Source organism: Rhamphochromis sp. 'chilingali' (genome assembly GCF_963969265.1).
Source record: "Rhamphochromis sp. 'chilingali' genome assembly, chromosome: 21".
Classification (NCBI taxonomy): domain Eukaryota; kingdom Metazoa; phylum Chordata; class Actinopteri; order Cichliformes; family Cichlidae; genus Rhamphochromis; species Rhamphochromis sp. 'chilingali'.
In genome coordinates, this window is record NC_137949.1 from 9848192 (window position 1) to 9859960 (window position 11769).

The 11769-nt window shown below is 48.6% G+C and overlaps 1 protein-coding gene across 1 annotated transcript; it reads right to left on the reverse strand.

Moving 5' to 3' along the window:
- Positions 1 to 58: 58 nt before the first annotated feature.
- Positions 59 to 7424, reverse strand: dglucy (D-glutamate cyclase). The gene is made up of 14 exons (XM_080870669.1): positions 7093 to 7424; positions 6274 to 6427; positions 5616 to 5702; positions 5167 to 5320; positions 4592 to 4742; positions 4100 to 4222; positions 3804 to 4025; positions 3189 to 3306; positions 2859 to 3001; positions 2645 to 2744; positions 1632 to 1780; positions 1397 to 1516; positions 1115 to 1275; positions 59 to 931 (listed from the first exon to the last, which is right to left on the reverse strand). The coding sequence occupies exons 1-14, from the start codon at positions 7208 to 7210 to the stop codon at positions 773 to 775; spliced, it is 1959 nt and encodes a 652-aa protein (XP_080726795.1). The 5' UTR covers positions 7211 to 7424; the 3' UTR covers positions 59 to 772.
- Between the last annotated feature and the right edge of the window lie 4345 nt (positions 7425 to 11769).

Consider the following 11769-nt stretch of genomic DNA (forward strand, 5'->3'; position numbering starts at 1 on the left):
TCTGCAAATCATCCAAGAAAGAATCAAAAAAGGTAAAAGAAAGCTGTTTAATGCCAGGTTTGAGCAGATTCTTTTATTCATATCTCATTTCTACAAAACATATAAATCCTCTTCAGCTCATTTACTGACAAACAAACACAGAGAGAGGACGATTTTACCCTGCAGTTCCCCCAGCATCCAGCAGAGGCAGCAGTGAGTCGGTCCCATAGACTCCCAGGTAAAATGAAACCTGCTCGCAGCCTGATGCACAAACTGTTTGGTCTCTAGAGACAATTTTCTCCCTCGTAACACCAGGTTAACTTGTATTAACTCATTATTATTATTATCATTATTAAGGTTTAAAGGTTGCATTAATGGGGGCGTGGCCTCTTTGACTGACAGTCGAGACACATTTCAGCTGCTTCCCTCAGCTCTGCACCTCGAGGTGGACGTCCTTCCAGCTGCAGGAGCACAAACGGTTAACGTGGCCTGAGGCGCTTCCAGAACAAACTGATTTGTGGGGCATGGGCGGAGCCTTTCACAGCCTCGACCCAAACATGTTCCCTCATCATCCTCATCAACGATGATGAGTGCTGCAATAAAATCTGTACATCTGCTCACACGGTACAAGCAGCGATGCATCTCGCGGGGGTCACTCTGCTTTGTGAGCATTTAAAGGCAGGCTGAGCGGTTACCAGGCAGCAGCTAAGCACCCTCACACTCCTCTCCTCCTTCCTCTGTGTTTCCCTGCATCAGGATTGGGATCACATCAGGGAATAATAAAGAGTTCTGATTAAAACGTGCCGCGCCCTCCTCGTGTCGCTTCCAGCAGTCTGGTGATCATGTCAGAGTGGGTGGGGTGAAAGGTCAGGCCATCCACCTCCATGGCCAGGTGACCAGTTTTCCCGCTTCGGATCCCAAACCGGACCAGAGTGGAGAGGAAGGACTCCTCCTGGATTTAGGGAGAGAGGGAGATGAGATCGTCCGCCAGCATTAACTACAGTCTATTTAATCAAGTCACGTTAGCTTCACGTTAGCTTCCTGCTGTGAGTATTTACAGGCACAGAGGCTCTAGATCAGGCTGCGGGGGCACATTTGGTGCTTGTTAATGAGTTATTAAGCATTTGTGTGTTACCTTTTCCACAGACGGCAGGTTAGTGGTCCAGTCCTGCAGCTGCTCCGTGGAGGTCACAGGTTCCAGTCCCAGCCCCTTCCTCAGGTAGCGCAGGTGTGCTGGGCAGGTGTGGAGCAGGTAGAGCCCGCAGGCCACAGCGTAGCCTCCCCAGTTAGACACGCCTGCAGGAGCACGGGAGGAGGTCAGAGAAGATGGAACACAGGGTTAGTTCAAACTGACCTGCAGCTCACACTAGTGAGCAGCATGATGCTGCGACAGCTGCTGTGTTCGCAGAGGCCGTACCTGCGGTGACGGCGTGGTCTGCAGGAACCTCACAGGCGATCAGACCGCCTTTGGGCATCAGGCTCTGCACCTTCTCCTTCACCTTCCCCATCCCCAGCTCGTTCCCACCATCACCCATTCCTGCACACACGCACACACAGACACACAAATCGTTCAGTCTCCTGTAAGGCTGAGTCGTGATTGGCTGCTGGATTTATCACAGAGTGTAATGATCAGATGGTGGGAGGGTTCCCGCCTGTGGTGCCGATTCCAGGTATGTGCTTGGCAGCGATGAACAGGTCGTCCACGGGATCCACCAGATGTTTGATGTTCACTGCTCTCATGTTGTAGTAGTTCCCATCTGCGGCGCGTCCGCTGCGCTCTATCGCCACCAGGTGGTCGAATCTGGTAACGAGCATCAGTGTCACATTAGAACCTGCAGCTGTACCTGTGCAGGTGTGAATAACGATCGTGGGGCGATCGTGGCTCAAGAGTTGGGAGTTCGCCTTGTAATTGGAAGGTTGCCGGTTCGAGCCCCGGCTTGGACAGTCTCGGTCGTTGTGTCCTTGGGCAAGACACTTCACCCGTTGCCTACTGGTGGTGGTCAGAGGGCCCGGTGGCGCCAGTGTCTGGCAGCCTCGCCTCTGTCAGTGCGCCCCAGGGTGGCTGTGGCTACAATGTAGCTTGCCATCACCAGTGTGTGAATGTGTGTGTGAATGGGTGGATGACTGGATATGTAAAGCGCTTTGGGGTCCTTAGGGACTAGTAAAGCGCTATATAAATACAGGCCATTTACCATTTTACCATTTAACAGGTGGCTGTATGTATGAGAAAGTTAAAGAACAGTCTGTGCACGTTTCCTGTTGTTTGAGCTCACGTGTGGTCTGATGATTCACAAACCTGCAGATTCTTCTTTCTCTGTTCAGCTGAACACTCAGAGATGCTTTTTATTTGTTTTTGAGGTTTTCTGCATTATGATGACATCATCGTAATGTTACACGTGTCCTTTTGCTTTGGTCACAGCAGCACTCCTGCTGCACACACCGCATGTCGTTATTTTATGGGCTCACGGGGTTTGAAGTCAGGTGACTCGTCACATGACAGTCCTCACGTGTGTTTGGACTCGCTGCAGAGGGTGGAGCAGGTCTGTGATGGAGAGCTGCTGATCTCTGACTGCGACTAGTAAACTGGACTTTTTCCCATCATGCACAGCTCAGCTGGACCAACAAATCCAGCCCATCCATGAAGGTGCCTCACACGCCAGCTCACCTGGGCTTGTTAGGGTCTCCATGGTGACACAAGAAGTGCCGCGCAGCGTCTGGACCACCGTCTTCAAATGTGACCAATGGGATAGCATCCTTCAGGACTCCTGAGGGTGACATCACAGCAGTTTCTTGCACTTTATTTTGAAAGTCACATTTTATTTTCTCATTCTGAACATTTCTAAATTAAATTCATCCCAGAGCAGATTTAAAACTCTCACCCGTCCTCACTGCTTCATCGATGATGGTGCGGTTCATCTCCAGCGCCCGGCGATCCGTCACCATGGTCACCTGTTTCCCCAGAGACAGCAGCATGGTTGCCATGGCAATTGCTCCTGGTGGGCCGTCGGTTTCATCGGGAGGGCTGAAGAGGAGACGCAAACGCTGAGAATCACCTGCGTTACTCGTGACCTCTCCCCCATCACAGACTGCAAACAAATGATGGAGGCAGCTTCTGACGCCACCGCCATCATTTGTTTACAGTCTGATATAATCCGATGTTGAACTTCCTGGTCACACAGAACCAGGAAGCTGTGTGTGTGTGTTTGTACCTGTGCATGTAGTGTGTTGGGAAGCCCGTTGTTATGGCAACAGAGGAGGAATGGGATAGAGCCAGACAGGAGCGCAGGAGTTCATCCTGAACGAATAAAGCTCTGATCCCTCGCTCACCTGCAGACGCACAGACACAAACGTTCAAACAAAGAAGAACAGGAAGTGGCGACCCGACAGGTGCTGCTCAGACGGGCAGGTAGGAGGACGACCACATGAAACTCCTGAGGAGCTCTGGCTGCAGGTGAAAGGACAACTAAAGTTCAGTCTGCAGGTAAACTGGCAGAAAAACCCCAAAAGCTGTCCCTTCATTAAACACGCTGCAGGTGTAGTAGCCTCTGTGATGCACAATAATAAAAAGCAGCACCACCCGTATGACAGTAAAGGAGCTTCACGTGTCTGTGCGCGCGGCGTGGACGCCATGCACTGGTGTAACTGGCAGACTGTGAGGACTTTAAAGAATCCACAGCTGTTTTTTTATGGCCTGTTTGTTTTTCTGTAGAATAAACTTTAGTCGTGGACTCGGCTGAAACACCTGAGGAGCTTCATCAGGCTCTACCTGCTCCATCATCAGCTCAGTTATTCGCTCCTAAAAAAAAGCATCCTGGGCCTTCTACCTGGATCTTCTCCGATCATCACCTCCAGCTGTCTGATCTTCGCCGCCGTCCCCTGAGAGACCAGGCTGTACAGCAAGGGATTCTGGGACACCTGGAAGCACAGGGGGGTCAGCTCAGGATGGGGTTTGGCCTCAGTGGGCGGAGTTATGGTGGAAGTAGGTGAGTCAGGAATGTCGGTGAGGAACATGCAGCCGGGCGAGTGGCTGAAGGCCAACGAAGGCTCTGAAAGAGACAAACTGTTCAGGTCCTCTGCAGGCTGTGATGTAAGCACAGTATCAGCCAATCAGAGTGCTCACTGCTGCTGAGGATCGCCTCAATCGCGGTCACACCACACGCCCAAAAGACTGTGACATCACCAGGCTGCAGCTCCACCGCATCACCATAATCCGGCCTGGACAGGTCCTGGATGCCGAGGAGAGCTACAGACACACACACAGACACACACACAGACACACTGTATATAAAAGATGGCCACAGTCATCTCGACACCACATTTTGAAGCCTCATCATCTGAGTTTTGTTCAGATTAGCTGAGGTGAAGCTAGCAGGCAGCTAGCAGCAACAGCCACCTGTGTCACCATCCACCTGTCAGTCACAGAGGCCATGCCCCTAATAATGCAGCCTAAACTGTTGTTCTGAAGAGACCTCAGAGGCCAAACAGTTTGTGTATCATCCTGTAAACATGTTTTCTCTGCTGTAAGGTTTTAACATGGAGACTGACTCACTGCTGCCTCTGCTGGCTGTTAGAGGAGCTGCAGGTGAGTGTGTGTGTGTGTGTGTGTGTGTACCTGGATCTCCTATGTGTACAGGAGCTCCATGTGCCAGTGGGTTGAGATGAGTGACCTTCACTGCTGCATCCAACAGAGCAGCTGGGACGGGACGCATCGTGACCACCAGAGGGCAGCTGAACGCTCCTGCAGGAACACAGGGAACTGCAGTCTGCACACACACACACACACACACACACACAGATGAGCTGGTGGAGAAGCGTGATCCCAAATGTGCACTGTCACATGACCCCGCTCTACGCTCCTGCAGAGTTTCATCAGAATTCACTGAGAATTTCCGAGCTCGTGTTTAGCGACAGAATGACACAAGCGCTGCTGGTGGGCGTGACTACTCCCACTTCACTTCTACCCCTCGGACACTTCACGAGTGTGTCACAGTGAACGTGAAATAATTCAGGAAGTCGACTGGACCTGAGAGCATAAATGAATACTGAGAAAACACGACTGGTCATAAAATCACTGATGATGATCCAACCAAAACATCTGCTCGACTGACTGATCCTGTCACTGCACCCACAGTGCTTCAGCCGGAGCTGCACAGCACACTGTCAGCGACCCAGCGCGGCCCAGCGTACCCTGTACATGCTGACGTTCCTGCCCTGCTCCACGTTCCTGACGGGGACTCCGGCTTCTTTCAGTCGGCCCTCAAAGCCAAAGCTGCAGCCCAGATAGAAACACACCATGTCCGACCACGACCCGGGATGCTCCGCCTGCTGCCCGGGTGGAGACCTGCGAGGCAGAGGGAGGCTGATCACTGACTGTTATGCTACAGGAAACAACAGGTGAGGCAGGAAGCAGCAGCTTGTGTTTGTGCTTTAATGTCGAGTTTTCAGTGAAAGCAGCACGGAGGAGCTGGTGTAGAGTAATTCCTGGGATACAAGCTGAAAGCACGTTTAGATTTCAGGACAGATCCTGCCGGAGACGTTGCTATGCTTTAACCAGAGCCCATTTCAACAGTAAGTTATTACCAGGACGCAGTCACGGCTGAGGCTCAATGATTACCCCGACTCATGTTCAACATTACCTGTGTGCGTCACTGTACGTCTGCAGGCTGGAGACGGTTTTCACCAGCCGACCATCCTCATACACACAGTACTGCGAGATGTCCGTCCTACAGGAAACACAACCAGGAAACACTCGATCAGGAAAAATAAAACAGACACAGTCGGAAAGCTCCGCCCTTCGTTGGAGTCAGACGGGTATAGGGCAGAAAAATAAGAACTCTGTGAGCCCTCAGGCTTCTGGTCGATGCACCCGTGGTGTCACAGCACCTGCCGGCCCGGCCACCGTCCTCTCAGGCTGAGGGGCGTCCGAAACAAACATCCACCAAACCGTCTGTCTGGTCTGGCGTCTGTCTCTTCCTGCTCGCTCCTCTCAGTTTGCAGAAAAGAAGTTCAATCATTTCATCACATCAGGATCAAACACCTTCTTCTTTGTTCCAGCTTTTCTGAATCAAATTCAAAATGAGCAGATTTTATAATGTGATGTGCTTGTTATCTGAGTAAACTCTGCTCTCGCCTCACAGGCGAGCGCTCCAAAGGTTACTGAGAGTCCGCAGGAGCTTTGTGCTGCATGGAGAACGATGTGAATGGACTCAGGAAACATCTGTGATTTAAAATCATCGGCTCACAGAACCAAACGTAAACCTTCTGCAGCACGTCTGAGAGGACAGGAAGTCCTACCTGATGTCAGCGTGCTGAGCCAGAGGCGGACAGGAAGTCTCTCCCGACTGGCTGCGATAAAGGAGCGGCAGGGGGGCGGGGTTACTGCGACAGAAGGCATGGAAGTCATCGGCGAGCTGGTTTGGCAGGACGACCACATTAGCCTGCTGGTATCCTGAAACACACACACACACGTTACAACAGAGAAAAACCAAGAAGCCCTGACCGTCCGGGCAGCTCTGCGGGATGACATCATCCTTTTCAGGCATTTCCAGAGCTCGTGGTCACCGGTTCCCGCTGAGGGCAGGAACCAGTACGTCGACACCTCCACCCTCGCTGCACTGCACCAGCTCCAGCCTCCACACCAACCTGTCAATCAATCTGCTCAAACTCGTCAACATGACGTGTTGGAGGCAGAAAATCCTCGCCAACCCGGAGCGAGCACGCCACCCTTTTTCAGACTCGGAGCAGCCGTTTCTCATTCCTGCTGCTTCACCCTCGGCTGAAAAGCAGCCCAGAGGAAGCTGGAGGCTGCCAGTCAGCGAAGCCAGAAGGACCACATCCTGAGGACCCCAAACCCTCCACCGCCTGGCTGAGTCCAGCATGCACCTGACCTGATACCCCATACACCCCCCAGACACTCTGGGAGATACGTCCACAACACTCATGGCTGAGGATGACTCGAGAGTATACATGTTTACTGTTAGAACAAGCTAACGTTCTTACTGGACGCTAATTCGCTAAAGCAGCTCCTTTACTAAACCAACAAATCAGCAGAAATTTCACCTCTAAGCTGTCCCGAGTCTGTCCTAAGCCTGTCCAGTTCAGATGATCTCTTACCGTTGGCTAATCCTGTTGTGGTCTTTATTCTGGGGTCTTTCTGCCGGATTAACTGCCTCAGATTAGCAGGACTCAGATTATTTAAATATTCCGACTTCATCATCTCACACACAAGCATGTCAGTGAGCTGCTTCCTGTTTACCTGTCACGGAGCAGGAGGGGAAAGGCCCGAGAGAACAATGAGCTGCTCTTATCTGCTTTACCACAGTTAATGTTTGAGCGAGCAGCAGTCGATGAAGTTAATCTTTGAAACACTCCAGACTTTAAACCCCACTCACTCTTTTTCCTTCCCTCACTGCTCTCCTCCATCAGTGTTTTCTTTTGTGTGTGTGCGTGTATCACCTGTGTCCATGGCAGAGGTACGGATACCCCTGAGGTATCTGACGGCGCACCGAGCAGCTCTCACTGCAGACAGCATCCTTCTTCACCTAAACGTTAAAAAATGTCATGAGTAACCTGAGGAATAGGCGAGCTGTCTGATTGGTTAATTCGCTGGTGAACAGCCAATGAAATATAATCTGTGGTAACACTTTGTGTACTTAGATTCAGATGCTTATTTATGTGAAACTTCCTAAACTGTCAGGACAGCAGAACATTGGTGTAGATGAAGCTGAGAGCAGGGATCGAACACCTGCCAGGTGAGGATTCATCAGGGTAACCCGCTCTGCTCGCTCCCGCTCATCTCCAACCATCACAGCAGGTCTCACTGCCACCTTTAAACCTCCTCTGGCACTCATACTGCTCTCCTTCTCCTCTCCTTCCTGCCTGCACTCACCTCTTTGCAGAGGTGACGCCACCCGTCTATCACCACTGCAAACAGGAAGTGGCTCAGAGACCACCTGACAGTAAAGTTCAGGCTACACTGATCCGATACTTTGCACAAAATCAAAACTATTATATATCAAATTATACCTTCATGATGAATACAAGACATCACACTATTATTCCTCTTGTTTAATTATGAAGAATTATCTTACAAGGAAAAACTAAACCTGAAAAGTCAATACCCACATATTAAAATCTTCAATTAAGATTGAAAAAGGGTCAGGGTCCAGGAAGGGGTCAGGGCTAGGGTCAGGGTCCAGGAAGGCTGCACGCTTTCAGTGGGAGAAACATTTCGTCATCATCAGGTTTCGACTTTATAAACAGAACTTGTGCTCAATGGCTGACACTAGCACCCCTGACTCACAACGGGCTGTGAGGTCAGTTTATGATCAATGATATGCAAACTGTGATTGATCATTGATCGGCTATGACAGTGATCTTTGATCTGTCTATATAAGGTTGGAAACCTGCAGTCAGCTGAGACTGAAGAAGTCAGCTGGACGAGTTTCTCCCACTGTACACTACATTAAACATAGAAACTTCTATTTTAATATGAAAATCTCCGCTCGGAGGGAGCAAAGCTGACCGTTAAGCTAACGGTCCTAAAGTCCCTCCGACAGTGTGATTAAACTCACGGTGTGACGGTTTATCCGCGGAGTGTCGGGATCGGTGATGACAGCTCCACAGGCTAACAGCTGCTAATAGCTAAGTCCGGGGGCTGCAGCCTTCGAGGGCCCATTACGTCACAGCGAGGCGACGAAGGTTACTCCAGTGCCTCTGCGTCCTCAGTTTCCCGGATTTCAAGGACGTTGGCTGTGTCCCTGTTGTCCCAATTCAGGGTCTGCACGCTTGAAGTACGCATTTTAAGTGCGATTACGTCACCGCCACGCGACGGCTGTCCCAATTCGAAGTGTATTTCAAATGCATTTAAAAAACTGAAGTCAAGCAGATTTGCCACAATCTATGATGACATTTCCCATTTGCTACTATTTTGATCATTACCTCTATTGTGTATCAACCTGTGCTCTTTTTTAATTCTTCCCCGTTAATACTGTGAATTTTTGTCTAGCCCCCTCCCCCCATATCCTTGCTGTTAGTTTTGTTGTATTGACTGTGTTCTTTTTTTATTTATCCTCCACGAGAGTTCATTTGCACTATATTGTGTTATATTGTTTGTGACTGTATTGTTCCAATTGTTAATAAAAAAAAATGAAAAATTCAAATGCATACTCCAAATGCGCCGTCGATTTCCCCAAATATCAAGCGTGGTCCGCAGTGTTGCCAACGCCTCAGTAAGGAAAATCGCTATTGGCTGTCCTAAAAGTCGCTAGAAGTCGCTAAATGACGTCATCGCCTAATTTGCACAATTGGTCATGCTAATGTAATTGTAACCTACTCGGTTGGACAGAGAAATATTAAATGCATCTAGAATTTATTTAGAACTACAAATTAAATTTCTTTTAGCAATTATTGTTTTTTTAATGTCATAATTCCAACCCTGCTCCTTTATCCGGGCTTGGACCGGCAAACGTGATCCGAAATAGGCACTCTGGTGGAGTTACTTTGTGTGTGTGTGTTCATAAGTAGTTTTAAACTTTGTGGTCCACAAAACAACATAACAGTAAAAGAAGAACTGACTGCGTTACAGTCAGTGCGGGAGCCCTGCCTGCCCTGATAGCAGCTGGGGGAAGACTATCCTCCGCCTGTGAGCGCTTTGGCACGGGTGAGGTGCCCAAGGCAGCACCCGCTGCTTATTGAGAGTAAGAGCGATACGCGCTTTCACGTCAAAAAGTCGTCATAAATAAGTCTCTAATAACGCCAGAAAAAGTCGCCAGATTTGTCGCTAGTCGCGTTTTAGAAAAAAATGTTGCTAAGGGGTCTGAAAACTCGCTAAATATAGCGACAAAGTCGCTAAGTTGGCAACACTGGTGGTCCGGTGCACGCTTCGTGGTCCCATATATCCCACAATTCATAGCGCGGCGGTGGGTGTGGATAATTTTGTCGCAAAATACGACAGAAGGGAGCGGCTGAAGAGTGAACTGTCAAAAGTAAGTACTGAATATGATGTCACTAATTTATGTGCGAATGTTTAATAACGAAGAACATTAAAACATTACTGTTGGCCACATGTCGGCAAAGTTATGCGACATTAGCGATGTTTGTACTTTCAGGATTAACTTCGTTTTAAAGCCTTTACTTATATATATAGTCGACCTTAATCTTACAGAGAATGTGATGATTTTGTGGATAATTAAAGTCAGTCATATATCCACAAACACAACAAGCTGAAAGTCAGTGATGCTGCTCGGTTTGCAGTCCTGAATATCACGGCACAAGCAGGATTCACTGCACTGTTAATGTTAGCTATGTTATATTGCTGCCTCTGTTCGGTGGTGTCGAGCCAAACGGACTTTAACGTGTGTTTGAACGAGCTGACGGTTCACTCGTTAAGCTGAAAGAAAGATGCTTTAATCACAGCAGTCACACATGTGTTCACTGCACCATCTGGGAACTCTTCTTGTTTCGTAATAACACAAACACTAAATCCTCCTTCTCTGGTGCTGTTGTGTAGCAGTGTATACACCTGAGACTGTCACCTGTCTGTCTGTCCTGCACTCTCTCTGTTTCTTTCTCTCTGATTGTGGAATAAAAGTATGAACATGTGTTTATAAGTCACACTTGTGTTTGAATCCTGCAGCTTATCACACATTTGATTTCCATGTGTGACGACTGCAAGTGTCCAGAGTGAGGACAGACTGAGGGACCCACTGCTGCACATCATCTGTGAGGCTTTGCACCCCTGATGATCCACCAGGACAAACTCAGCAGTGTGTGAGGAAGAGTAGGAGGAAGAGCCAGCAGCAGCTGACAGATGGAGAGAATAGACAGACTGTTCCCTGTTTGTGAAGGACTGCTAGGAAAGTTTAGAATAACTAATTGTCTGTCCTGAATCAGTCTTATTAGGTAATGTTCAAATAATTTGATCATTCCAGTGTTTTCAGTGTGGGAGAAAGTACTCAGGGCCTTCAAGTTACACACTATGAAAGGCAGCAACAAGTTTAATGTTCAGAAACCTAAAGTCTGTATCAGCAGCAGAATGGAGCTAAAAATAAATGTTTGTTCCAGTATTTTGGATTAGTAGCACTGCTGTGTTTGTTGCATCATGTTGCTGTAATTGTTTATATGCTTTATATATTCTGAGCTAAGTTGATCTATAGTGTTACATCATATTCTATAAGGATGTTATGTGTTTGTAGACTTTCTGCCTAGTTTGACCCATTTAGCAGAAGCCAGCCTGTTTAAGACTCTGATATCTATTCTGTGTGACTTAAAGCAGTTATGACATGGTCTGATTTTCTCACCCAATAAAGGAATATTTCATATATCAGTCTATTCTTCATACCAAAACATGAAGTTAATCACAGCTTCAGACAAATTTAGTAATTTTATGAACTGAACATTGAAGACATTGAGATATGAGCTGTTGACAGGTCGGTCTTTATAATGAAGATCCGGTGTTCCCACTCTCCAGCGCTCTGTGTGAAAGCAGCTGCTAAAATGTGAAAATGATTAAAAAATGCTGTTTGGTGACCTGCTGTGGGTCCGCGGACCTGCTGTTAGATGGTGACGAGTCCGTAGGCGGGTGGAGCTGTCTGGGGTTGTTCGTGGCTCTGCAGCCGCTCACACAGAAAAATGGATAAATACTGTATTTGATTTAAATGCAGGTTTACCAACATCATAGTAGCACAAACAGAGCGTGCAGTTTCCTGCTGCTCTGCAGTCGTCGTCTTCTGCTCCCTTTAGAGGTCCTCCATCTCCTCCTATCCCAGCATCCTCCTCTGTCACTCCGGC

Bases quoted from the DNA above. Each gene is read 5' to 3' on its own strand.
- dglucy (XM_080870669.1), bottom strand. From the start codon at position 7,210: ATGCTTGTGTGTGAGATGATGAAGTCGGAATATTTAAATAATCTGAGT. The intron at 5,703-6,273 runs GTAGGACTTCCT...TGTTTCCTGTAG, and splicing joins GCTCAGCACGCTGACATCAG to GACGGACATCTCGCAGTACT. The intron at 932-1,114 runs GTAACACACAAA...CCCTAAATCCAG, and splicing joins ACCTGCCGTCTGTGGAAAAG to GAGGAGTCCTTCCTCTCCAC.